Consider the following 27,596-nt stretch of genomic DNA (forward strand, 5'->3'; position numbering starts at 1 on the left):
ATGCTGAGTTGGCTTCCTGGAGACTGCAACCACAAGCCAGAAAACAAGAGCGAGAGAGTCTTGTGTGGGAGCCACACACCAGACAGAGAACGACGAAAGAGCCTGGTTTTGGCCCTCCCTTCCCAGCCTATAATGCGATCATGCTGCAGCCTGTGCCAGTGACAGTGATGGACGTGCTGTGGGTATCTCTGGTGGCTCTTTTCCTGATGGCGCCCAGACAAGGTACCCAGCCCTCTCTCCATCCCCGCTTCGTTCCCTTCTCTCTGGGCCAGGATCCCCATGGGTTGAGCCTCTTGGCCGAGCTCTCCGGCCAAAGCACTGTTGTAGGATCCGGCCCTTCCTCTCAGCCTTCTGCATTGCACGCACTCTGGGCCAGGCCCTCAGCTGGGGTAGGTCTGGGGACTGAAGTCTTCCCTTCTCTCACATCATAGGCACAGCGGGGGGAAGGTCTCTAAGCTGCCGTCAGGTGGGCGAGATGTGAGGCCCCATCCCCTCTTCTTCACCCACTTCCTCTTTCCCTCCACCCCCTCCCAGGATACATGGCACCCTGCAGAGCCAGCCCCCTCATCCCTTCCCAGCAAATACCCCAGCAAGGGCTGGTGGGAGGGAAGAGATCTGGCTGGGGATGTCCTGTTCTTTCCCGCCTGCAGAAATGCTGTCCAGCCCAGCTTAGCGTGGCACCTAACCCTGACCCTTGTGCGGCAGCCAGGCCAGATAAGCTCCTGTCCCCCCCACTCCTGGAGACAGAGCTGGGATAGGGAAGGGTGGCCATGGGGTCCTGAGGTGGAACTGGGGGGCTCCGTCTGGTACAGAGGGAGGTGAGACTGAATGTAGAGCCGTATCGGCGAGGCCAAGGGATGGTTACCCGGGCCTAGGGACAGGCTCGCAGTGGGGATTGCCAGAGAGATGTGGCTCTAGAAATGGCCATTCTCACGCAGAGGGGCATGTTCCAGAGGACGCCGGCGAGGTGCAGAGGTGTTATGTTACTGCTATGCTCTGTTGTGGGGGTCTTGCTATCAATATCAGCAGCCATCGCCCTTTCTTCTCTGGATACCACCTAAGCGTAGAACAGTCGGGCCCCGTGTAGCGCAATCTAGTGAGGACAAGGCACCCGAGCAATTTCTGTCGGGGTCCCCAGTGCAGAACTGATTGCTTTAGGGAGGCCCTTCCTGCTCCCCACACATCGCAGTCCCTTTGGGCATCCTTCAGGCTGAGAGGATCTAGTGTTTTCCAGATGAAGGGCCAGGCACACAGCTGGTGTAAATCAGCATAGCGCTACCCAAGAGCTGGCGCTACGGCCATTTACACTAGCCGGGGATCTGGCCCCTAATTAAATTAATCAAAGCACCATATAGCATCAGCGTCATTATTTATTATTCACCCAGCCCCAGAAATGCGTGTGGCACTTTATACAAAACAGATCTCCGCCCCAGCCAGCATATAAATCCTCTTGTTCAGACTGTTACTATTGATTGATCTATTATTGTGGTATTGTTTGTTTCCTGTGTAACTGTGCCAACTGCCACGGCCTGTTTTACTTCTTAATCAGGTTATTTGCTGCTCGCTGCAGCCCTGTGTAATTGGGGGCATGGCACCTTTTCTTAGAGCAGTCTTCTCTTAAAGTGATCTTCGGGCGTGGCCCTGGGAAATGAATGCTGATGAGGATTTTATGGGAAATGAATTTATTATTTTTGTTGGACGGGGGGAGAGGGAGAGTCTCATCCCACTTCCCAGTGAGACAGTTTCCATGTCACAACCTCTTCTTCCCCCCCGCCCCATCACAACTGCTGCTGGTTCTCCCCCTCGCTCAGTAGATAGAAAGAAGCCTGAACTTCCATAGCCCTAAAGATCAGCATTGAGCCCTATTGCTGGTCCCTTACTGAACCTGCATAACTAGACGAATTCAGTCTCCAGGGCTGTAAATTTAGAGCCTTTTCCCAGCACTAAATTCACAATGAATTAATTATTATTAATAGCCTGACTTTAACCCCCACCCCCCTGCCCCAGATCACCATGTGTCTGTTGAATTCTGTCCTTTATTCTTAATCACTTAATCACTGGAGACCATTCAGAAGAAAACAATTGTTGCTAGAATCCAGTCCTATTATTATTTCTTAACTATCCTGCAATGGCTTTATTGATGCAGTGAAGTCTCAAGGGACCAAATCCTCTTACGGTGTAAACTGATCTAGCTTCATTGAGTGTGTTGATTTACACCTGCTAAGGATCAGGCTCATTATACTGTATCAGCAAAGCCATGATCGGATATTTAAGAAATAATAATAGGACTCAATTCTGGCAATGCTTTCCTCGACATTTTCTTCTGATCATCTGTTTCCATGAAATCATCTCAGAGTAAGAAACTACTGACCATGTCTGTCCTATTGACTTTGGCGCACTCGATGAAGGTATCCCAATGTAAACATGGCATCACTCATTTAACAAAATCAATACATCAACAATCAGATTAATAAGCGCTTTGGGGGCAGGGATCCGTTGTATAAAACTCCAGCGCTATGGAAATGATTAGCAACAATAATACTTGCTGTCTTTCCTCAAATCATTATTCAACTAAACATCACCCTGTGAGATTAATGTCAGGTGTGATGTCCATTTTAGTCATTTGTAGAAAAATCACCTACCCGCTCCTGGTCCTGTATAATTGGTGTTGTTGAGTTAGATATTATATTTGGCAAGAGAAGGATTAATTCTATCCTATTAATTTTAAATGCATTTTATATCCCTAACAACATAACATAGCTTTCATGGTAACACGTAGGGCTAGGTTTTTAAGGTGTTTAAGCACCTAACTCCCATGGGTCTTAGCCTTATTATAGCCTCTTCAATATGCTTAGAGACAATGAATAATAAATATATTATAAAACATTATTATGTATCTATATTTCAATATATATTGGTCCATATGGAAAGGATCTTGCATTCTGGAATATAGCAAGTACATACTGCATTTTCTGCACAATCTCTCAAATTAACAGCAGGTTATAGAAACCCTTTGAAGTCAACAGTTATACTGGGGATCCATTTTTCCTTTGACCTTTACATACAATAGTTTGCTGTTCTTTACAATTGCGTTAAGAAAACCTTCACTCTGATCTGTCCATTGGCGCCATCTTAGCACAAGAGCAGAAATATGTCACCATATTATACAGAAGGTGCCAAATGCTGAATATCTTCCTCTGGCTGACAGTTCCCGCGAAGGTGGATTAAATATGTATATACGGCCCCCATCACCATAGCATCTGGATACTTCACAGTCATTAATATATTTATCCCCACAGACACCTCAGGAGGTAGGGATGTGCTATTGTACCCATTCTGCAGAGGGGGAATGGAGAGTCAAAGTGACCTATTCCAGGTCATTGAGGGAGCTTGTGGCAGAATAAGAAATTGAACCAGAGTTTCCTGAGTCACAGGCTAGTAGCCTAAGCACTGGGCCATCCTGATGTGGATAACATGGGGTGGTAATAAGGGGATAAGGATCAGATCAGATTTGCTGTGTGCAGTCCATTTCAGACACCGGGTGCCGGCCGGCGATTTTTCTGTGTTGTGTCCTTTCCCCGGCCAAAGAAAACCATTTCTTCCCATCGCAGTGGAAATACCCTGACTTTAGCCATCGGCCTACATCCCCTGCAGTGAGGAAGTAGAATAATTAATTCAGACAGCATAGCATTTCTAGTGATAAACATCAAAGCATTCACAGCTGGAGAGTCTCTAGCTCAGCCAAACTGTCTACTCCCTGCTAAAAACCCTCCATAAAATGGTTTGTTGGTATATGTTATATCAACAAAGATCCTGGGAAAGCCAGCAAGGTTAGAGTGAAGGAGACAAAACTAAAATGATACAAGGCCCCAGGGGCATAGCTTACCCAGAGGGAATGAGATAAGAGTGTTTAGCCTAAAATAAAGCAATGTTAACAATGAGATTTATTAAGCTGTGGAATTGCCTCCCAGGGGAAGTCCTGTTGCTTGGAATAATTGGAGTGAACAGAGCACTCAAGGAAGCAGGGGCTAGACCTGTGCTGTCTGGAAGTGGATGAAGTGACCTGATTTTTTAAAACCAGCCTTGCTGGTGGTGCTGTCATTTTTTTCATGCACCATCAGGCGCGGGCACGAATTAGAGCAGCTGCCTGCAAATCAAAAGGCAGCTGGGCATCCACCTGCCATTTTCTAAGGGCACAGTCTGTTGGCATCGGTGGATTTAATAATGAGGCGCACACGGGCTCTTCCATCTCTGATTCTGACAGCTGCAAAAGTGGCCGCTACGTACTCCGTTTTTGGGCGTACAACTGGACACAGCCCCTTGGAGCTGTGGTGGCTAAGACCTGGGGCCCTGTAGCAGCCTCACACTGGGCACTCGGTGTCAGTGGCTGCTTTTGAAAATTTGTGTCTATGGACCAGATCCTCAGCTGGCGTGAACTGAACTTTTGCTTGAGAGGTAACTGCAAAGTTGTACAGCTCTCTCCTGCAGCAGGCAATTTCCTCCTGTCTAGCCTAGCTTTTGCTTTGCTGTGTTTCGTCCCATCTCACCTGGTTACAACCAAAGCCCCTGCTTGCATCCCAGGGTTCCGCTGTCCCAGCATTCACCCCATTGCTCCAGAGTCACGGCTGTCATTTAAAAAGAAGAGTGTTTCTAACCCTTCGGGTCGTGAGGATAATACCAGCGATGGGAACCAAGCGTCACCAGTGCAGAAATTCCTGCCTGAGGGTACGTCTACACTGCAAAAAAAGACCTGAGGCAGCTGACTCAGGCTCACAGGGCTCAACACTACAGGGGCAATTGATTTGGAATTGTGCTTTAGGGCTAAAAATAGGTGCGTGGACATTCCTGCTTGGGCTGGAATCCGGGCTCTGAAACCCAGAGAGGAGGGAGCGTCTCAAAGCCTGGGATGCAGCCTGAGGGGGAACGTCTACACTGCTATTTTTAGCCCCCTAGCATGAGCCCAACTCAGTTGACCCAAGCTCTGAGACTTGCGGCTGCTGTGGGTTTTTTGCAGTGTGACGTACTCACTACAGTTACTGCAGAGATGGACATTATGATCTGGTATCTTTTTTGTTCTTTTAGTCAGTCTGCTTTTGCCAGTCAGTTTCCTTGCTTGGCAGTATCTCAGTGGGATTCTCTATGGCTGATGATTGATCCCCCGCTGCTCTGTCACCTGAGGCTACTGGCAACAGCTTAAATCAGCTTATAATCAGAACTAAACCCCAAAAGACTGGATGGCTCTGGAGAAAAGAAACGGCACGTGAAGGCTTTACCTGAGTGTGCCGAGAGCCTGAAAAAATAGGTGTGAACTGCCCCATCCTCTTCAGCCAGGCCTTGGGGGATTCTGGAGTTCAGCATTTCCGCTGTGCAGTCGGCCATTTTGTTGCAGCCACGCGCCCGGCATTTTGTTTTCTGGCTCCCTGACCAGCTGGGACCTGCCAGCAGCTGCCTGTTGCTTGGCAGCTCTTCCAACAAGGGGGAGTTAACTTGGTGACAGGACGGGATCCATGGAGCCAAGCAGTAGGGGGTCAGGGATCCAGAGTCCAGGAGTAGCCAGGTAGAGGGGCAGCCAGAAGTGTAGATCTGTCTGTGTGGGGGCTGGGAATGGGAACCACGGGTGTCCATGGTGATCGACTACATTAATATTGCTGCAGGGCACAGAGGTTGTGGCCACAAGTTCTGGTCCATTGTGTGACGGGCAAATGTGACACTGCTTATACCCCCATGGATCCACCTCCAAAATGCCTCTCCTCCTGGAAACCCATCAGCAGACAGAGCCGGGTGTTTGCGCCTGATGCTGGGTAGGAGTCGGAAGAGGGAGTGGATAACCTAGGCAGTCTCTGACTGGCATGGGCCACTGGGATAACCTCAGCCGGGCTTGGGCAGCTGGTTAGTTCCACTGCCCAGCTGACCTCACCGTTCTAAGGTTTGCTTTTATATCTGTAGCTGCAATGTCTCCTTTCTCAGTGGCAGGCCGTAACTCTGTCTCAGCACAGCTGACTTCTGGAAGCAATCTCTCCCACTCCCTCATCTCCCATCCATGGGATCCCTTGTCCATCCTTCCAGACTCTTATCACGTCATCACCCCGTATCTAACACATGACAGTGTCCCTCAACAGGGGGCCCAGGCTACACAGGACTGTCACCCAAGGGCGCTTTAAATGAGGGGTGCCTGGCTGCCCAGTTCACTCTTGAGCTCTGGCTGCAGTGGCACGAGGAGTCTGTGCCACTTGCTGACATGTTTGTGTCACTGGGTTATTGTAGCCACTCTCCCTGATGAGTGACTAACTGGGTTAGCGCTTGTGATTCCCCGAGGAGGAGGACTTAACTGAACACGCTGGAGAGTCTCACTTCATTTCCCAGCAGCGGCTCCAGTGTGGTTCCAGAGCATGTCTGCAGCCTGGTGCACAGATTGCCTTGTGTGGATACAATCCAGGCAGCCCACACGCTGGGTTATTGGAGCCCTTCCATGTGGCTTTGACTGCGTGGATCAGAGCTGCAGCTGGTGTAAACCAAAAAATGATGATTCACACCAGCTGAGGATCAGGCCCCCAAATACCTTGGGAGTTAGGTTGATGGGAATTAGGAACCTAAATATCTGTTTTATTTGTCCTCCCCCTGCCAAACACACTCTGAACATGAAGGGCAATTCAGTCACAACGAACCAGGCGCCGATTCTGCAAACACTTAGGCACCTGCTTAACTTTAAGCTTGTGAGTTGTCCCATGGTTAATGTGAAGCCCATCCCTAGGTGTTTGTGGGATCAGGGCCTGTGGCGTGTCAATTATTTGGTCACTTTGATTACATAGGGCAGCAGAGCCAAGAAAATGCAAGGAACCCCACCAAACCTAGTCTATATAGTGATGGTCCAAGAGTAGCTATCTGCATGCCAGGGAGTAGCTTACCACCAGATGCCTAGGTTCTCAGCCTGTGAGACACCCTCCGGAAGTGGGTCATGACCCATCCTAACTGGGTTGTGGCTAGAACTGGGTGGAAAATTCTGATGTTGATTTTGACAAAAGATGGGTAAATGTTTCCATTTTCCGACCAGCACTGTCCCTGCTTGGAAAATTGCAACATTTCAATGAAAAACGGAAGAAAGTCATCCATGGATTCCCCCTTCTCCAACATCTCTAGTGGAGTTTAAGTGAAAGGAATTGACAACCTAGTGAATACATGCGAGGTCAGATCCTCAGCTGGTTTTCACCAACTTCAACAGAGTTATGCAGTTCAACACCACAGCAGAGGATCTGACCCAATGTGCCTCATCAACATGAATAAATTAAGGCCAGAAATTAGAAGGTTTCTAAATATCAGAGGGGTGTTGTTCTGGAACAGCCTCCCAATAGCAGTTGTGGAGGCAAACCTCTTAATTTATTTTGAGAGAGAGCTGGCCTAATGTATGAGTGTGATTGTATGACAGGGTTGCCTGTGCTGGTGGGGGGCTGGGCTCCAGAGCTTTGGGTCTCACTTCGGTTTACATCTTCTGCTCCTAAAACTCATGCTTCAGGGTTTCAGCCAGCCACCTGCAGGGGTCAGGAAGGGATCCCACCGCAGTGTGTTCTGGGAGGTTTTGTATCTCCTTCCTCTGAGGCATCAAGGATGGTCATGGCTGGAGGTGGGACAGTGGGTTCAGAGGGCTATGAGGTGTGGCACCTACCATTCTCTCTCTCAGGTGCTTGGCTGGCTCGTGCTTGTTCATGTGCTCAGGCTCTGACTGATCACCACCTGTGGGGATGGGAAGGAGTCTTCCTCCAGGTCAGATTGGCAGTGACCGTGGGGATTTCAATTTCCTCTGCAGCACGTGGGTGGGGTCACTTGCCAGGATTTTCTGGGTGTATCTCACTTAATCATTTCCCTGCCACTGCAGGGGCCTTGGGCACTGGGGCACCTCGGTCCTTCCTATTCTCTGCCTGTGGCACATAACAGTCTAGTCTCCTGTGGGCTGTAAGACTTTGGTCCAGTTCCGATTGCTGGGTTTAATGTGCAGGTGGTAAGGGGTGATGGTGGCCTGTGATCTGCAGGAGGCCAGACCAGATACCCTGGTGGTCCCTTCTGGCCTTAAACTCTATGGTTCTAGTGAGTGTTGTCAATTCTCATGATTTGATTGCCAGTCTTGCAAAAGTAGTTATTTTTCTTCAACTCCAAGCTCCTGGAGTCATGTTATTTTGGGAGAATCTCAGCTTTCATTGCAAAGTAAGTTGCTAACGCTCACAGTTGAGGAGAAAAGCTTGAAAATGCGACCAAAAAGTTCATAAATGAAGAAAGCAAATCTAAAGAACCTAAAATGGATTTTTTTTTAAAAAAAATCTCATGATTTTTAAGCCAATTTCATTATATGGGGCATGGTGGTTATTTTTTGAAGACTTGGATTGGCCATGCTGCACTATGGTTTGGTTAAAATCTAAGTCACAGTCGCTTTTGAAACACAGTTGGTGATGGGATGAATTTTCAGCTGTTTGGTGGGTCACAGACCCGCCCCCCCCCAAAAAAAATTAGTTGAGAGTTGCTGGTCTGGCATATAGAACAGGGACTGGATATCCAGAGTTCTTGATTCTGAGCTCTGCCACTAATTCTCTATGAGTCCTGGAGCAAGTCATTTAATCTCTGAACCTCTGTGTGCCCACCAACAAGAGTCAACTTCTATAGAACCTCCTGTCCCTACTCCCTCCCACCCTAAGCAAGACCCCTAGTTGCCCCTGACTTGGGAAGCCGGTGGTTCTTTGCCACCTGGGGTTCCTGCACACTAGATAAATCACCTAGCTTCTCCTTTAGGGCAAGTTCTGGCTTATTTGCCTTGTCTGAAGAGCTCAGAGAAAAGGCCAGGGATCTGGCTCACAGCATTTCAAACTGCTTGAGATGATCGTGCCATCATAAGCCAAAAATCATGAGGAGGAGTGGAGAGTTTATTTTACCTCTGTATTTAGCACTGGTGTGACCACCGCTGGAATGCTGTGCCCAGTTCACGTATCTGCAATTCAAGAAGGATGTTGATAAATTGGAGAGGGTTCAGAGAAGAGCTATGAGAATGATTTAAGGATTAGAAAAAATGCCTTATAGTGATACATCAAGGAGCTCAATCTATTTAGCTTAACAAAGAGAAGGTTAACAGGTGACTTGATCACAGTCTATAACGAACAAATATTTAATAATGGGCTCTTCAGTCTAGCAGAGAATGGTAGAACATGGTCCAATGGCTGGAAGTTGAAGCTAGGCAAACTGAGATTGGAACTAAGGTGTAAATTTTTAACAGTGAGAGAAATTAACCACTGGAACAATTTACCAAGGGTCGTGGTGGATTCTCCAGCACTGACAATTCTTTAGTCAAGGTTGGTTGTTTTGCTAAAAACTCAGCTCTAGGAATGATTTTGGGGAAGTTCTATGGCCTGTGTTATACAGGAGGTCAGACTAGGCCATCATAGTGGTCCCTTCTGGCCTTGGAGTCTACGAATCTATGAAATTTTCCCATGGAAAACTTTGATTTTTGTCAAAAATGAAAAAAATGGGTTTCAGCCAAAAATTTTCAGTTTTCTGATGAAAAAATATAAAAAAAAAAAATAAAAAAGGAAAGCAGAGACTTTACACACACTCACAAATTAATCAGTCAGAAACCCAGTTTTCAGTTGGAAAAACATTTTGGTGGAAATTTTTCAATCGTAAACAATAATAATAATTATTAATCATGATAATAATACAAAAATCTTAAAGCAATACAACAGCCTTAAGTGAAAAGGGTTATAAAAGTGCGGATAATGATGATAATGATTATCTCCATGGTGCATATGCCGTAAACACATCCTCCCTGCGAATGTTCCTCTGTGTGTGTATATTTCACTGGCTTTTCTCTGGCACTCATCATATCCAAGCGCATCATGAACATTCCGGAATTAAGGTCCCTTTTTTTCCATTCCCTGGACCTTGGTTTAGTCCACATCCCGCCTCCCACTTCTGATCATTGGTCAAAGCCAAGCTGTGGTTTTTCTAAGCCTGGCCCTGCTCCAACTCCTCTAGATTCCTCTCAAAAAGGAGTCTCTGTCTGCACCTAGCTGATCTGACACACAGAGCTCGAGGGGCCGTTATGCAGAGATGCAGGTGCAGAGAGACTAAGGCTTTGGAGAAATGAGGTGATATGGGGGAGGGCAGGGAAGTCAGCAGGAAATAGGATCCACTCTGGGCCATGCTGCTAAGCTACAGAAAACAGTTATTGTCTCAAAGACTTACTCATGCTGAGTAGCACTTTTCTGCAGTTCCATGTAAGCCCAGTGGGCCAGATCCCCAGCTGATGTAAGGCTGTGTCACTCCATGGGAGTCAGTGGGCCAGATCCCCAGCAGGTGCAAATTCCCCTTCAGTCCTCGGACTCTGCTGAGCCCACTGGGATGCTATTCAGCGGAAGGAGAAGCAGAATGGTCTGAAGAGGCTGAATGAAAGCCCAGGCTTGGGAGTCAGGAGCTCGCTTGCTGTTAGGCCTTGGGCAAAATACCTGAGATGATCCAATGCTTGCTGGAGTCACTGGAAAGGCTCCCACTGACTGTAGTGAGCTTTGGAACAGGCCTTTAACCTCTCCAGGCTTGTCTTCACAGCACAATCAAAGTTCCCCTGAGCCAATGGCTCATTGGGCTGATGCAGTTAAATCATGTTAATTTCACGCACAAAGGAGTGATCATGTCCAATTGCCTTTGGCTGCCTTAACCCAATGGGCCAGCTCCCCATTCTGCAGCTCAGTGAACTGGAGGTGGCGTTTCAGTGTGAGATCAAGCGAGACTCGAACCCACGTCCTTCAGGGTTGTAATCAAGAACCTTAACAACTCAGTCATGGCTCCTCTTAATTATTAATTAGTTAATTAATTGGTGAGTTTATGTTCTTGTGCCTGGCCTCCTGCCTGTGGATAATGACACTCGACCTAGCGTGTGGGAGGACTTTATCCATTTGCGTTCTTAAAGATCTTTGGGCGACGAAAGTCATAGCAAGGGAAAGTCTTGTTACGAGTGGGAATAACAAGGAGGGAAAGAAAATGAAAGACACAGTACCCCCAGAATAAGCTAAGTGGAGCTGAAAAGAGAGATCAGTCATTCCCAGCAATGAGAATTCAGGAAATTCTTGTGTGTGAAATGAAGTCTGACTCGCAAATCATCAGGCCTGGCATGCGGAGGAAAATGAGGCCAGGAATAGTTGTGCGCTCTATTTCCAAATTCTGCCCAAAGGGAGACAGATAGGCGAAGTCAATGCGAGGTCTCAGTTCCTCATCAGCAGAATCAGAACAATTTCCCGAGTCACTGCTGTCTTTGTCCTCCTTTCCCCGCAAGGCAAAGCGACAAAGCTCTGGGAGAGCCCTGACTTTGTTTTAATCCTCAAAGGCGTATTCGTGCTCACGCTACCTTGCCGAGTGTGCACGCAACCCCCTGTTGAATGCAGTGTGTTTCCGTGGCTGCAGGAGCAGATTCTGTTCCATGCTGCAGAGTCAATTCAGAGAGGTCAGGAATCTCAGAGATTCAGAGATGATCATTTCCACCTGGGTGGCTCAGGTTGCATTTGTGCAGGAACGATTCTTGTTCTATACAGGGCTGTTGACTGCATGCGGTTCATGCCTTGCTGCCAGGAAACTCACTACGTGATGCCAGGAAGGTGTGTAATACATTGTTGTTAGTATTTGTGTTCTGTATCCCCATTGTGCTTGGTGCTGCACAAACCCATAGTGAGAGACACTTCCTGCCCAGAAGAACTGACAGACTAGATGGAGAAAGGAAGGTTCTTATCCCTGTATTCCATCCTTTCTTCTCGATTAACAGTGTTTCATAGAATGGTTTTCAGTGTCCTGAGTGCTGGTTTCCCAGAGCCTTTATCATTAGTATGGTGGGGGAAGGAAGCGCTTTCAGCTAAGAGATGATGCAGTGGAGAGTTACAGGAAAGCTGGAAGCAGATGCAAAGGAGAAGGCTCTCACTCTGAGATTGTGGGAGAGAAAGTGAGGCATCCGAACAGAGAGAACAAGCAGGGAAATGGAGCTACACAATGTGGATACAATTTAGAAATAAGAAATATAACTTTGGCCCCAATCTTTAAACAAACAGGGTGCCGGAGCATTGGGATGGGAGAAAGGGGTCGAGGAACAGAATTAAAATGCTAGAAATCAGGGAGAAGTCCTTCACAGGAGATTGAGGGTCATAGCAATAGATGTCAAACAGGAAGGCATGGATTGGATTTCCAGTCAATGCAAAGATGGGTTATTTCCCATAAACCCCAGAGCTCACCCACTACTTCATCTCCCTGGTCTCTGCCAGGTACTTTTGCATCCTTTAAAGTCTAACCCCAGTTTGTCAGAAGCATTGTCTGCATCAGAACAGCATCTGCTGTGCTGCTTGCTAGGATGAAATGATCTGAGGAATGAATCTCCATTCTCACGCTCCAGGGCATACACTGGTGACCCAACAGGGGTCAGGAGCACAACTGGGTGAAATTATTCATTGGCAACTTTTTATGGCATACAACGAAAATTCAATAACTCCAAAACCTTTCATGAGTTCATGTTATTTTCACCAAATTGTTTTCAGTCAGGAAAAAAATATACTTTAAAAATTCAGAGAAAATTGAAATGTGTCAATTTTTTGGTTCAAAATGACTTTTTCTTCCAACTTTCCTTTAATTTTATGTTTTAAAAAAAACATCAAAACCATTTTAAATGATCCAGACATTTCATTCTACCCCAAACTGGTAATGTGTAAATCAAGATTGGATGTTTAAAAAAAAAAAAAAAAAAAGCTCTAGGAATGATTTTGGGGCAGTTCTCTGGCCTGTGTTACACAGGAGGTCAGACTAGATCATCATAGTGGTCTCCTCTGGCCTTGGAATCTATGAAAAATAGTTCTGTGTGAAACATTTTGATTTGCAGATTTTTTTTATTTTTGGTTCAAACTGAATCAAATCCCTTCCCGCCCCCGCCCCCACTCCCCCACTCCGGGGACCAATTATTCAGAATTTCCAGCAAATAAAAAAATCCATTATTTGCCCAGATCTGGTTAGGAAGGCCCCTCCCTCCATGCCATAATTATTATTTTGATTATTATTTGTGTTACCCTAGCACACAGGGGCCCTTATCATAGACCAGGTGCCCATTGTGGTAGGTACAGTACGAACAGGAGCCGGTGAACACTGTTAGAGGCGGGGCAGCAAAAACAGATACAAGGAGACGCTCTGCAGATCAGGAAATAGTCTGAAAAGGAAAGACTCTACCAGCTTGTCTGTCACTGCGTCATCGTAAAATGGGCTGTTATGATGATGAGACGTTGACAGTTGCTGTTATTCCTCACGTCGCTCTCTTGCTGTGCAAGGCCCTTTGCAGACACGGCATGATCCCGTCTCCAGAAAGCTTACAACTGAAATGGAAAAAATTCAAATGGTTGGAGTGGATGGGGGAATGAAGGGATGGGATATCAAAGCAGAGGGTTGGGTCCTGATGCCCCTACTCCCACTGGGTCACTCTTGGTTCTACATGTTGTCAGTGGGCCATCCAAGGTATGGCTCAGTGGGAATAAAGGGTACCACAGCCTGCTCCAAGTGGTGGGGGTTGGCAGGAGGCTTGTTAGAGTTGATATAGGGAGGAATCCCATTGTCCATTCACATGAACAGGCTTCTTTATGGTGAGATCCCACCGGGAGCCTAGTCGAAGGGTGATGAGAGGAGTGAGGTGAGTGGGGGATGGGGCCAAAGGGAGAGGACTGGGAAGGGGGATTTGAAGGAGAGCCCGGCTGCTGGTTGCATTGGAGAGGAGGAGGCCGTCCCAGCTGGAGGGAGCTAAAGGGGGAAAAGGATGCCAGGCCAAGTCCTCAGCTGGTATGAATCATCATTGCTCTAGTGAAGTCAATGGCACTACGTTGATTTACACCAGCAGAACTCAGTGTGGTGCTGTCGAAATGCAAGGGCAGGGGTGTAGATGTGCAGGCTGTGTCAGCACAGGGCTCGCTGTAGCATTGATCAGGGAAGCCACATCGACAGACATTGCCTGGGTGAGTCTTTTCCGGGAACTGGTTGCCATGTCACTTCCCCTGTAACCCAGCCTGTGCCATTCAACTACCATGACTTTCCCAGCAGCTCAGAGCCCCAGTTGGGCTTTGCTGTTTTTTTCACCAGCTCCCTATAACACATACACAGAGGTGAGCCCTAACCAAGCAAACTCCTGTTACCAGGGCTGGCTTTATTAGGGTGACCAGACAGCAAGTGTGAAAAATCAGGACAGGGAGTGGGGGGTAATAGGAGCCTATATTAGAAAAAGACCCAAAAATCGGGCTGTCCCTATATGATAGGGACATCTGGTCACCCTAGGCTTCATTAGCTTCAGAGCACTCTGCTCTGGTGGAGCTTGGGAACTTGGCTGTAGTTCTATGGAGTTTAGGAGCTCTTCAGGTGATCTGATCCCCTTGATCATCTGACGGCTTCAGATGTCCTCCAAGACCTTCAGCTAAGTGGGGCTCATCAGACTGATGGGTTCCCCCACAATATTATTGGATCTTGATGCATTTTGGTTGCGTGAGACCTTCCCACAGAACAAGAAAGAAATGACCAGCCACTGAAAACATACATTAACATAGCTAAGACCGTGCTAGATTGATGGAAGAATTCTTCCATCATAGAATAGAATCATAGAATATCAGGGTTGGAAGGGACCTCAGGAGATCATCTAATCCAATCCCCTGCTCAAAGCAGGACCAATCCCCAATTTTTGCCCTAGATCCCTAAATGGCCCCCTCAAGGATTGAACTCACAATGCTGGGTTTAGCAGGCCAATACACAAACCACTGAGCTATCCCTCCTCCCGTTGACTCAGCTACCACCTCTCCAGTAGGTGGATTAACTACAGCGACAGGAGAACTCCCATCGGCATAGTGAGTGTTTACGCTAAAGCATTATGGTGGTGTATACCCTCCGACTGGCTCCACATTTGCAGCAGTCTACTCTATCGCACTTGATTCTGTCTGTCCAGCCATCTATCGAGGCATTTGTACCTCACTCATTGCTCTAGCATGGCTCATGGCCCAGAGATCCCTCAGCAATTTTAATGGCTAGGAATCTTACATTGGTCAGAGGTCCCCGAGATCTCTCAGCTAGACTGTCTGTTCTCCTGAGATCGCCAGCCTCACTGAGTAACCTGGATAACTGGCCCCAGGTTCAGATCAGCTTCCAGAGTCTGTGGATGCTTCTCCAGAATGGAGCCATTCAGCCCAGGCCTAGACATTTGCTCAGGGTGGTTTCCTCTTCTGGATCTAAGTAGTCACCCCGGTGACAGAGATCTCATCCCGTTCTAACAGTTTCCATGTTTGTTCCAGTCCAGGCAAATACAACGTCCCCTGCCATCCCCTGGAACATCACACATGGTGGACACGGGAACACGTCTGCAGAGCCAGGTGAGGACACAGCGGGGAGGCTGGGGGAAGCCCCCTGGTGCTCAGTGTGACCCTCTCCATATGGAAAGGACAGGACTTGGGGCAGCAGACACCAAGGGGGGGGTCCTTACTCAAGGTGATGGACACAAAGACTGTGTAGCCTCCTGGATCTCTAGCACCGAGGCTGGGTCTGCCAAGGGAGGGATTGCTGACTCCATCATAGTGAGGAGATGGAGCAAAGGCTGTGATGGGTGAGCTGCTCCAGCAGCACTGGGAGATGGGGGTACCCAGAGGGGTGCCCAGGTTAGGATGTGCAGTAGCACAGTGATCCCCGATACTAAGGGAGAGTGGAGAGATGGGGGTGCTCAGGTTATGCATGACAGCTGCCCAGCACTCCTTGTGCCTTGGTGGGACTCCTCACTGCTGAGACCAGCTAGCCTGTAGCTGTAGCTCAGAGCTGTTTTTTTGAGGTCACCATGGGGTGCTCACGCGCTCGTCTGTGACATTTGGATTGAAGAGGAAGGAAGCAGCGTGGGCGGCAGCATGTGGTGCACCTATCCCACCTGTAAAGAATTCAGCATCGCTCGCAAAGGGCGCGGGCTTAGTCACGCGTCTGAGCCCAGCCAATGCCCTTTGCTCCCACTAGCCGGAGCTGGGGATTTCTGCACCAGCTTCCACAGCGCTGCCCCACACCGGGCCCTTATGGGCTCCCCCCCCATGCTGCCCCATGCTCAGGCTTTATGCCCCCCTGAGCCCTGCCCCATGCCTTTATGGGCAGCCACCCCTCTGCCCCACCCCTTATGGGCAGCCACCCCGCTACGCAGGATCCCATATGGCTCTGACCAATCTCATGGATTATCTCTGAAATAATGTGTGCTGCCCTGCAGGCCTCTCAGGAGAGGGATCCGTCCGTTTGGTGAATGGCAGCAGCCGCTGCAGTGGTGCCGTGGAGGTCCATCATCATGGGCGGTGGATGCCAGTCTGCCAGAAAATGTGGGACAAGGAGGCCTCCCACGTGGTCTGCAGACAGCTGCACTGTGGGGAGGCAAAGGAGACAGCTGCTAGACCCATCCCCAGCCCTGTGTGCCCGCCCAGGTCAACACGCACAAAGAAAGCCAACCTGTCCTCTCAGAGCCTCTGCCCTTCCCTGCACATCCACTGCGTGGGTCTGGAGAGCACATGGAAGCAGTGCAATGTGTCAGAGCTGTGCTGTAGTGAGAAGCTGGCCAGCGTCACCTGTACAGGTAAGAAACGGATCCATCCCATGTCTTGTAGAGCCCGGGTTAGCCATCAGCAGCTTCCAATGGGAAACCATCCATGCACACTGGCTGCTCTCCTCTTGCTGCTGCTTCTCTATCCCCATCATCCATCCATACTTCATGGTGAGGCCAGTCCAGCTCTGCCCCTGCCCATTGGCCAAAGCCCAGCCCTCCCAGCTGCCTGTTTCTGGCCCATGAGGCAGTCTTGCCCCTCCACACCTTGCAGGTTAGAAAATTGAGAGGGCCAGCAGGTCATTCCACCTGTGAACTCCATCGCAGCATCCCAGGTGAGTGCCCCTGCATGCTACGCTCCTGATAAATAATTAAATGACTGATGGAGCTGAGACCAGATCCATCCACCCATCCACTGAAACCAGCTCCATGGATCCATCCATCCACCTATCCATGCATTGATACCAGCTCCATCCATCCATCCATCCATCCCCATACATAACCCATCATCCATCCATTGAGACTAGATCCATCCATCTCCATACATAACCTACCATCCATTGAGAGCAGATCCATCCCCCATACATACCTCTTCATCCATTCTTTCTCTCCCTCCCTGTGCCTATCTCTCTCTCTGCCATTCCCAGAGCCCCTCTCTGAGCCGTGCTCACTCCCCCTTTGCCCTCTCTGCCAGGTTCCCATTCTGTGCGCCTGGTTGGCGGGGGCAGTTGCTGTGAGGGCCGCGTGGAGGTTGAGGCGGACGGTGTCTGGGGCACAGTGTGCGACGACGCCTGGGACCTGGATGACGCTGGGGTGGTATGTCAGCAGCTGAGGTGCGGCTGGGCCGTCCAGGCTCCAGTGGCCTCCTTCTTCCGTAAAGGGACAGGCCCCATCCACCTGGATGAGGTGAGCTGTGCTGGGAACGAATCCTACTTGTGGGACTGTCCAGCTGAGAGGAGCCATGACTGCGGCCATAAGGAAGATGCCGGTGTGGTGTGCTCAGGTCTGTTCCTCTATCCAGAAGAGTGCACTTGTCCTTCTGTCTGGTGGAACACCCCCCACCTGTCTGTCTGGTGGAACATTACTGTCCATCTCTGTCCAGTGGAGGATTCCTGGCTGTCTGATGGAGAGCATCTGTCTGTCCACTTGTCCATCTGAAGGAGTGCTCCTGTCTGTCTGTCCATCCATTGGAGAGCTCCTGTCCGTCTGTCAGAGTACTCCTGTGTGTCTGTCCATCCAGTGGAGAGCTCCTCTCTGTCTGTCCACTAGAGCACTCCTGCATGTCCATCTGTCTGATGGATTGTTCCTGTCTCTGTCTGTCTTTCTGGGATGGGCAGTGAAATTAGACTCTGGCAGCTTGGGGAAGGGGTAAATCCCTCCTGCCTCCAGCTGGCTGCAGGTGCAGAGGGGTCTAAACTTCCATCGTGGGCAGCTCCTTAATGTCTGTGTTGCATCAGAGTGGGGACCCCTAGGCTGTTCCCTCTTTGCTGACCTGTGGCCCCCCTCATTTCCGCACAGAGCACCAGGAGTGGCGCCTGTTGGGGGGCAGGGACGCCTGCGCTGGCCGCGTAGAAGCTTATTACCGGGGCGTGTGGAACATGGTGTGCGACGGGACCTGGTACAAGGAGGAGATGGACGTGCTGTGCCAGTGGCTGGGTTGTGGCCCCTCTGTCCAGAAGCTGAGCTTCAACCACACGCAGGAGGGCAGGATGAACTACCTGTGCTCGGGGACTGAGGCCTCGCTGTCCTGGTGCCAATGGCACTACAACAACTTGAACCTGTGCCACCAGTCCCAGGCTGCCGGCCTGATCTGCAACGGTAATGCTGCCTCCTCACATACTCAACCCCCACCCAGACAGACCCGAGCAGGGATCGAACCTGCAACTCTCAGGAGAAAGAACACGCGTTGCTAAGGCTTGAGCTAGGGACAAGGCAGCAGCATCGCATTGTAATCTTTGAGACCAAGAGGGAGACATGGCCATACGTATGCCAGCGGCGCCAGGGACCGGGGGGAGAAGAAGGCAAACATGAGGGATGATAGAGGGGATGGATGGGGAGGTGGGACGGGGCAAAAGAGGCGGATGTGGGGAGTGATCCAGGGGACATGGGCAGGGTGGCAGGAGAGGGGAGGGAAGGAAGCGGATGAGGGGGGCAATCCAGGGGATGGGGGGGGCAGTGAGAGAGGGGAGGGTCTCCACCTCTGAATGGGTCTGTCCCTCCAGCCCAGCTGACTGTTCTTCTCCCTCTGTCTGTGGTGCCCCCAGGCTCGCTGGGCTTGCTGAACACATCTGCCGTGCCCACCCTGGAGATGATGACTCCAGACACCGGGAGAAGTGAGTGTCTGGGGGGCAGACCCTCCCTGCCCTCCTGCAGTGCCTCTCTCCAGATCCCAGATGAGCCCTCCTCCACTGGAGCGGGAGGGGAAATTTGCCAGCCCTGCTGTAGGGCAAACCTCTCCGGGGTGACTGCACCGTGGGCAACTCTCCTCTGGCGGCACCCATTCCCCAGAGTGGGCAGCCAAAGAGGCCCCCCTCCCCTCAGAAGGATCCCCCGAGAGCCGGGGACTTGGCTTTGAGTTCCTCCTGCGTACCTGCTGTCAGCGCGCCAGGAGTTCTGCCCATACCCAGTGCCCCCACCCCTGGCAGAGCCCTACACTGCGTGCACTCCCAGGCTTCCCCCTGCTACGGCACAGCCCAGAGAGCACCAGGGAGTCGGCCCTGCCACCCCTCCTGCGACCTCCCCCATGCCAAGTTTGGGGGGCCAGGAAGAGGCTCAAGGGTCAGCCCACAGCCTGTCCCAGAGAGCTCCTGAGCTGGGGTCCTGCACGGTGCTGGGAACTCCCCTGACATCAGCAGGGATGGGGCCCTGTGCCAGGCCCTAGTGGCAGTTCCCCTGTGTAGTGTGCCTCTCTGACTTGCTGTCTGTTTGTCTGTCCATCTGTCTGTCCCCTCCCTCTCTCCCCCCACCCCATTGCCAGGCACAGCTGAGCCACTATGCTGGGAAGCCAAGGCCCTCTCGAACTGGACTCTCCTCCTCCTCTGTGTCGTCCTGAGCCTTCTCTTCTTGGTCACCGTGCTGGCCTTCACTGCCGCCCTTCTGAGGATGAGGAGAAAACACGGTAGCTTTGCTGCCTGGGGCTTTGCCAGAGTGAGATTGGGCACTTGCAGGGCCAGGCAGAGCCATGGCCCGCCATGAAGAGGCGTCAGACAGGCCCTTCTGCACGGGGGAGTGACATCACAGGGGCTGCACCAGGCCAAAGCACTGGTCCAGGGTGAGGCCATTGGCAGCACCCAGCCATGGGGTGACATGGAACGGGGCCAGATCCCCTGCTGGTGTCAATCGGCCTTAGCTCCATTGGAGTCCATGGGCCCGATCCCAGTGGAGCTGCTCTGATCTACACCAGGATCTGGCCCTGGTTACCCGCTCAGGGGCTCAGGATTGTTTCGCCGTGGCTGCTGTCCTGTCCCCGAACGTCCAGGCAGCGCACAGGGTGTCACTCATGCTCAGCAGAGCAGTTCCCCAGAACAATGGCAGCCTGCAGCATGAAAGGGGGAGCCAGCCCAGCACCAGAGCATAGGGCTAGACGGGACCTGTGGGGCATGCTGGACTAGTGCGGACCCCCTCCCAGCATGGGGGTGGGGGGAGCCCTGGCCTGGCTGTGCCAGGCCCTGTACGGCTTCACAGAGCAACCCATCTCCTTTCTCGCCCTCTCTGTTTGCAGCCCACACCGTGTCCTCTTCCTCATTAGCTGCCCCGGTCCTGGTGAATCATAGTGCACAGGGCACGGAGATGCCTGCCGGGGGTGCCAATGACTACAGGAAAGTGACCCCCAAAGCAGAAGGTAGCAGCTGTTGCTTGGCCTGCCCCCACTGCCCCTTCCCCACACCCCACCTCTCTGACCAACCAACCTGCTCCTCCCCCATAGCCTCCCACACTCTACCCCCTCACACCCAAGCTCTTTGCCTCCACCTCACCTTCCCCTCCCCCATACCCTACCTCTCTGTCCCCACCCCACCTTCCCCTCTCCTTGCAGCCCCTCCCATAAACTCTGCCCCCCCTCCTCTTCTCTGCCTGCCTCCCCTTCCCCTCCCACACTCTCTGCTCCTCCCCCCAACACCCCTCCCTGCCTGCCCCACATCCTGACTCTTCCCCACAACCTGCCTTTCAACCTGTCTCTGCCCCTCCCCTTCACCACACCTCTCCCTGCCTCTCAGCCCTTCCTGGTAGGGTTGTCAACTTTCTAATCGCACAAAACCCGAACACCCTAGCCCCGCCCCTTCCCCGAGACCCCACCCCCCCTCACTACATTCCCCCTGCCTCTGTGGCTCAATCTCCCCCACCCTCACTCACTTTCACTGGGCTCGGGCAAGGGGTTGAGGTGCAGGAGGGGGTGAGGGTTCTAAATGGGGGTGTGGGCTCTGGGGTGGGGCCAGAAATGAGGGATTCAGGGTGCGGGAAGGGGCTCTGGGCTGGGGCAGAGAGTTGGAGTGTGGAAGGGCTGCGGGCTCAGGGCTGGGGGTGCTGGTTCTGAGGTGGGGCAGGGGATGAGGGGTTTGGGGTGCAGGCTGGAGGTCCAGGCTGGGGGTGGGGCCGAGGGATTCAGACTGTGGGAGGGGACTGCAGGCTGAGGCGGGGGTTGTGGTGCAGGAGGGGGTGAGGGCTCTGGGGTGGGTCTGGGGATGAGGGGTTCAGTGTGTGGGAGAGGGAGGGGGCTCTGCGCGGGGGCAGAGGGTTGGGGTGCAGGGGGGGTGAAGGCTCTGGGCTGGGGGTGCGGGCTTCGGGGTGCAGAAGGGGGCTCTGAGTTTGGGAGGGGCTCAGGGTTGGGGCACGGGCTTACCTCAGGCGGCTCCTGATCAGTGGCACAGTGGGGCTCCAGCAGGCTCGTCCCTACCTGTCCTGGGGCACTGCGCTGAGCCCCGGGAGCAGCCAGCAGGTCTGGGCAGGGCAGGAGGCACTGCCCCACACTTGGCAAGGCATGGTCCAGGCAGGTCCCCCGGTAACCGCTCCCTTCATGCCCCTCTAGCAGAGCCGCTGGCTGTGCCCGCTCCTGGCTCCGAGGACTCCGATTCCGACTATGAACACTATGATTTCAGCAGCAAGCCGCCCGTGGCGCTCTCCACCTTCTACAGTGAGCGACCCCCAACCTGCACCATGCAGGCTCTTCGCAGCCTGGGGCTTCTGCCTCCCCATGGAGCCCTGCCTTCCCTCACACTGCCCTGTGCCAGACTGGGCTGCCCCCACACACACAGCTCTGCCAGTGCCTCCCCATCCTGACCCACAGCCACTGCTGCTCCAGCCCTGGGCTCCCCACCCCACAGCTCCCCCAATGCCCCCCATCCCTACCCACAGCCACTGCTATCCTAGCCCTGGGATCCCCACCCCACAGCTCTGCCAGTGACCCCCATCCCGACCTGCAGCCACTGCTATCCTAGCTCTTGGATCTCCACCCCACAGCTCTGCCAATGCCCCCCACCCCCCGACCTGCAGCCACTGCTATCCTAGCCCTGGGATCCCCACCCCACAGCTCCCTCAATGCCCCCCCTTCCAACCTACAGCCACTGCTATCCTAGCCCTGGGATCCCCACCCCACGGCTCTGCCAGTGACCCCCATCCCGACCTGCAGCCACTGCTATCCTAGCCCTTGGATCTCCACCCCACAGCTCTGCCAATGCCCCCCACCCCCCGACCTGCAGCCATTGCTATCCTAGCCCTGGGATCCCCACCCCACAGCTCTGCCAGTGCCCCCCCATCCCGACCTGCAGCCACTGCTGCTCCAGCCCTGGGCTCCTCACCCCACAGCTCCCCCAATGCCCCCCATCCCTACCCATAGCCACTGCTATCTTAGCCCTGGGCTCTCCACCCCACAGCTCCCCCAGTGCCCCTCAATCCTGACCAACAGGGATTGGGGACAGGGATATATGGGGGTGGGGTCAGAGGGATCGGGGGTGGGGGTAGGGGCCACAGGGGTTGGTTGGGGTCAGAGGGGATCCAGAGATCAGGGGGTATGGGGTTGGCTGGGGTCAAGGGGAGCTGGGGGCAGGTCAGGTCAGGCAGTACTGTTAGTGGTGATCTCCCAGCTCACCCCGCTAGGATGCTGGGCCAGGCGAGGTTTGCTGGAACCCTTTGCCTCTGGTTGCAGATTCACTTCGGCACCGAGCAGCGGACGAGACCCTCCCTGTGAGCGGCTTCCCCCCGGCACCTGGCCAGGAGGTGCTGAATGAGGGCCCGGAGCCCTGGGGCCAGCCAGAACAAAGACCCTGCGAGGGTAAGAGCTGGTGCTGCTGACTGGATGGGTGATAAGGATGAGAAGCACAGTACCAGGAAAGGGGCCCCAAAGCCCCAGCTGGGGTGGGCAGGGGCAATGCTAGAGCTGGGGCATCAGCTCCCCTGGTGTTCGCCTCTCTGTCTGGCTTATGCCAGTGCATGGGGTGGAGTGGAGTTTTGGCTGATGGGCCATTGCTGGGGCAGAGCAAGGGTGGGCCATTTCCCAGCTCTCCCCACACCCCGGGTACTGGGGCTAGGTGGGCAGGGCAGTGTTGCAAACCCTCCATCTAGCTCCAGGGGGCTCTCTGTAGCCCCCCTGGGTGGAGCAGGCTCGGGCACTGCCGGCATTGGCCAGTGGGAAGGCTGATGGAGAGGCCACTTCTCTTGCAGAGCTCCCCGCTGAGTCCAGCTCATCCTCTGAGGACAACTACTACAATAACGGCACCACCAGGCAGCAACAGTGGGGCAACCCAGCCCCTCCTCCCACCGGCAGCCTCTTAATGCCAGTGCCTCCTGCTCAGGGCAACAGTGGCTCCCAGCTCTCCTTCCAAGGTTAGCAAGATGGGCCAGCACCTGCTGGCTCTGACGGCCGGTGGGACCACCTCTGAGCGTTGGCCCTTGAGGAGCAACATCCCAGCACATCCTCTCCTGCCCCAGGAGAGGAAAGGGGAAGGGAGGGAAGTCTGGGCTGGGCTTGAGATCCAAGACTGGAAAATCCAACCCCTTCTGTTTGTAGAAGGGAAAATCATCCCAGGAGCAATGATTCTGCCCCAACCTGCCCAACAGTGCCTCCGTGTGTGCTGGGCCCTGGCCATCCCTCACAATCTCCAGGAGAAAGGCCTCCACAGAGCCTCCAGACTCTTCTCTGTGCATCGGTGGGACAGGGAAAGGTCACCCATGGGCCATTAAGTCTCTGACAATGCCCTGACCTGCGGTACGGGGAATCTCTTTTCTGGGGACATCAGGGCTGATGACCTGGTCTGGACTGAGACAGCTGATGGGAAACAACCTCTGTCCCCTCCTGCTGGATTTCCAGCAGGATAGTCACTCCTGCTGGATTCTCTGCTGGATAGTCACTCCCACTACCCTGCCAGGAGCCTGGAAATGCTCCTCACCCTCTGCACCAGAAGGGTGAGCATGTCCGGGGTTGTCTCCAGCAGGGCCTTCCGGAGCCGACAGCTCCAGCACCTCATCCGGAGAATGGTATGAAAACTTCCACAGCACAGAACACCAGGGAGCCCAGCCAGGGAACACATCGGGTGAGGAGAGGAGAGGAGAGGATGGAGGGAGCATGGGGAGGGAATTGCAGACCTACTGAGTGTGGAGCAGGCAGGGGCCCTGTGTTCCCAACAGCGCTGAGCCTAATTCCGGGGGCTCATGTGAGATAACATGATTCAGATCAGGTTACAGTCCACTCACAAAGACAGAAAAAGAGAATGCAAAAGAGGAATAGGAAAGGGAACGGATAGAGATCAACAGCAGGGAGGGGGTGGAGAAAGAGAGAGAGTGAGTAACCAAGGGAGGGACAGACGGATGACTGTGGAGATGGAGGGAGGTATGAGAGGTGGTTGTGTGGATGGAGGGAGGCAGGGAGGAAAGGTTGCTTTGGGGAGGGAGGGAGGAGAGGTGAGCATGGGGATGAATGGAGGGAGGCAGGGATGAGAGGTGGCTGTGGGGATGGAGGGAGGGAGGCAGGGATGAGAGGTGGCTGTAGGGATCGAGGGAGGCAAGGATGAGAGGTGGCTGTGGGGACGGAGGGAGGCAGGGAGGAGAGGTGGCTGTGGGGACGAAGGGAGGGAGGCAGGGAGGAGAGGTGGCTGTGGGGACGGAGGGAGGGAGGCAGGAACGAGAGGTGGCTGTGGGGACGGAGGGAGGGAGGCAGGGAGGAGAGGTGGCTGTGGGGACGGAGGGAGGGAGGCAGGAAGGAGAGGTGGCTGTGGGGACGGAGGGAGGGAGGCAGGGAGGAGAGGTGGCTGTGGGGACGGAGGGAGGGAGGCAGGGAGGAGAGGTGGCTGTGGGGACGGAGGGAGGGAGGCAGGGAGTTGATGGGATCCGTTGTTTCAGGCTGGCCGGCTGTCTCCCAGCCATTGGGGAGCTGTGAGCCTGGGAGCGACAACTCAGAGGGCAGCGATTACGATGATGTCCAAGGCCTGGCGTACTAGAGCAGGGATGTCACTGCAAGTCTGTGCCTCCAGACCTCCCTCCTGCCTTCAACACAGAGGACAGCAAATCAGTGGGTGATAATTGAACCTCACATCCCTGCACTGCGTGTGTTTGATTAGCACAAGTTCAGCCATGGGGGGAAGGTTTCTGTGCGGGTCCCAGAACCAGCCCTGAATGGACCAGCATCTTCCAGTGCAGCCCCCATGGGTTCGGAAGGAGCTGCACTCCTCTACCCACTGGCAGCTCTGACCCTGAGAAATCCACGGAGACCTTCCCAAGAACATCCTCTTCCCAGCCCACGTTCTCTGCTGATGCCCAGCTAGCCCTGACCACTCAGGCCCATAAGTGAACCCCTGGTGTCTGGGGGGTGTCCGGGACTCCATCCTCAATGCTCAGGACATAGGCCAAGCTCTCCAGGATGGCTGCCAGGGCCGTGGGCTCTATTCCCCGCCGGGAAAGGTGCTTGGACACACGGTGATGGGCGCAGCACAGAGATCTAGCTGGAGCCCTAGGGGTGATAAGCTGGAGGTCAGAAGTCCTAGGGGAGCAGCCAGACTGCTTGGCTCCCTTTGGGACAGTGACTTAGGGGGCTGGGTTCAATCCTCTGTATGTAGATTCCCTGCAGCAATAACCAGTCCCCAGTGATTAGCCCGCAGACAGGAACTGGGGTGCTCAGATTCAATGCACAGGGGGTAGCTCCCCCAGGCCTCTGGCTTCATCCCCACTGGGCAGAAGCAGCTAGGAGGGGATGTTCCATACCTGGGTTCCAGCAATGGCTCTCTCTTGTCAGGGGGGCTGCCTATGAAATCCAAGCCCTTGGCTTTGAGGGGAAGGTCAGCCTGTGGTTGAGGCAGTGCCTGACACTCAGGAAGGCTGGTTTGTGTCCCCGGCCTTGCTGCTACCTCGCTGTTGGGAGTGCGGCCAAATCACCTCCCCCATCCCCCAGTTTCCCTGTTGGAGATGGGGATAATGCAAGTCTGCATTAATGGAACAGTGTTGAGATCCTGAGACAGAAGGTGCTGTCAATGGGCAAAATATCCTTTGAAGAACTGTGGGTGATGAATGAGGCCATGGAGGATGGTTCTTCCCTCTCCCCCAAGCGAGGGGCTGCTGGCAGTGCCAGGGGATTCACAGCTGCTGCCCATGCTGTACCCGCCTCCAAAGCTGTCACTGGAGAGAAGAGACTGGCTCCAACCTTCTATGGAGGGCTAAGGCTTTTAGGGATTTTTTTTCCTTGGAAAGTGTAGATGAAAATAGAAAAAAAAAAAATTTCATCGACATTTTTCCCTGAGATCTTCCTGGGTTTTCATTGAACAGAATCTTTATCTTTCCCCCACGAAACCCCAAAACCTTTCAACAGAACCGGCCCCTGCTGGGGGAAAGCCCTTTTTGCACCAAAAGAACTGTGTTGACAGGAGACTTCTGAGCAGCTGTAAGAGTGAGAATGAGACGCTCTGGGCTGCTTTCACTGGGGAACCCCGAGCACCCGGAACTGTAAAGTTTCCCTGCAGTCACTCACTGATCCTCCCCACAGCCCTGCCAGGTGGCTGAGGATTCCAATCTCTATTCTACATGGAGGGGAAAGTGAGGCACGGCTCGATGAAATGACTTGATCAAGGCCACCTACCGAGTCAGTTGCAGCTCCTAGCCCTATGCTTGTTCATCCACCCCCCGGGACACTCCTCTGTGGTTTGCTCCGGGGGCATTTTATTTAGCTAACAATTCCCTGCAACATGGACCTGGGACCCTGAATTGAAACCTTCCCCTCCATTCTTGGAGCAGGGGTGGGGGTGGGGGAAGAGGAGAGCTGCATGGAAGGATGGCAATAATGAATGTATCTTCCAGGATCTGGGAGCACAAGCACTGTGTAAATAGTGGAGCAGCATGTGGCTGCCGCATACGGCTGCTCCCTCACTCTCCCATGTGGCAGCACCATTGCAAGGCGTGTTGTGAGATTAAAAGGCTTTAACGAGAGGGGCTGGAAGGAGAATCTCTTTATTTAAACTTTTAAGAATGGTGGCTTTGGGGCAGAGTAAAATTCCAGGCCAGATCCAAGCTGGTGTAAACCGGTGTCTCCTCATTGGAATCAATGGGGCCAGATCCCCACATGGGCAGTGCTAGTTGCCACCAGCAGAGGATCTGGCCTTTAGTGTGTTTGTGAGAGAGAGAAGCCTAATTTGTAGCCAGGCTGCCTGTGAGCCTGTGATACCCCAGGAGCCTCACCGAGCACTAGGCCCTGGAGCTCCTCCCAGATTCGCTCTGGGTCAAACCCCGGGCCTGTGTCACCTTTGCGTTGGGCTGTCAGATCATTACACCAGGGATCGGGGTCGCAGAATGTAACCCTCATTCCTGAGCTGCGCAGTGGCTCAGGAGGGCTGGGCCCGGGTAAGCTCTGCCTCAGGGAAGATGCTCTTGTTTGCCATCCAATTACTCCAGGCTAACCCACTTCCCATTGGGAACAGGGCTTGATCCGTAAAAATAGCTTTTAGGCAGTAACAGAAAGGAGGGACTGTTACCCTGAAAGAGACCCTGAAAGAGGCTCCTCAGCTCACCCAAGCACCAATTCCCTTAACACCCCCTGCCT

The 27,596-nt window shown here is 53.0% G+C and overlaps 1 protein-coding gene across 1 annotated transcript; it reads left to right on the forward strand.

Annotated features, from left to right (window-relative positions):
- On the forward strand, positions 1–26,986 carry CD6 (CD6 molecule). Its single transcript, XM_073350602.1, is given in 14 exon segments — positions 1–88; positions 91–222; positions 15,318–15,395; positions 16,262–16,618; positions 17,280–17,588; positions 18,104–18,403; positions 18,850–18,918; positions 19,563–19,703; positions 20,307–20,426; positions 21,609–21,713; positions 22,725–22,850; positions 23,240–23,401; positions 24,007–24,108; positions 24,914–26,986. Coding segments are annotated over 14 exon segments (2,187 nt in total). The 3' UTR covers positions 25,012–26,986.
- Positions 26,987–27,596: the final 610 nt, after the last annotated feature.

The sequence above is a fragment of the Lepidochelys kempii genome, chromosome 6 (assembly GCF_965140265.1).
Source record: "Lepidochelys kempii isolate rLepKem1 chromosome 6, rLepKem1.hap2, whole genome shotgun sequence".
NCBI classification, from domain to species: Eukaryota; Metazoa; Chordata; order Testudines; family Cheloniidae; genus Lepidochelys; species Lepidochelys kempii.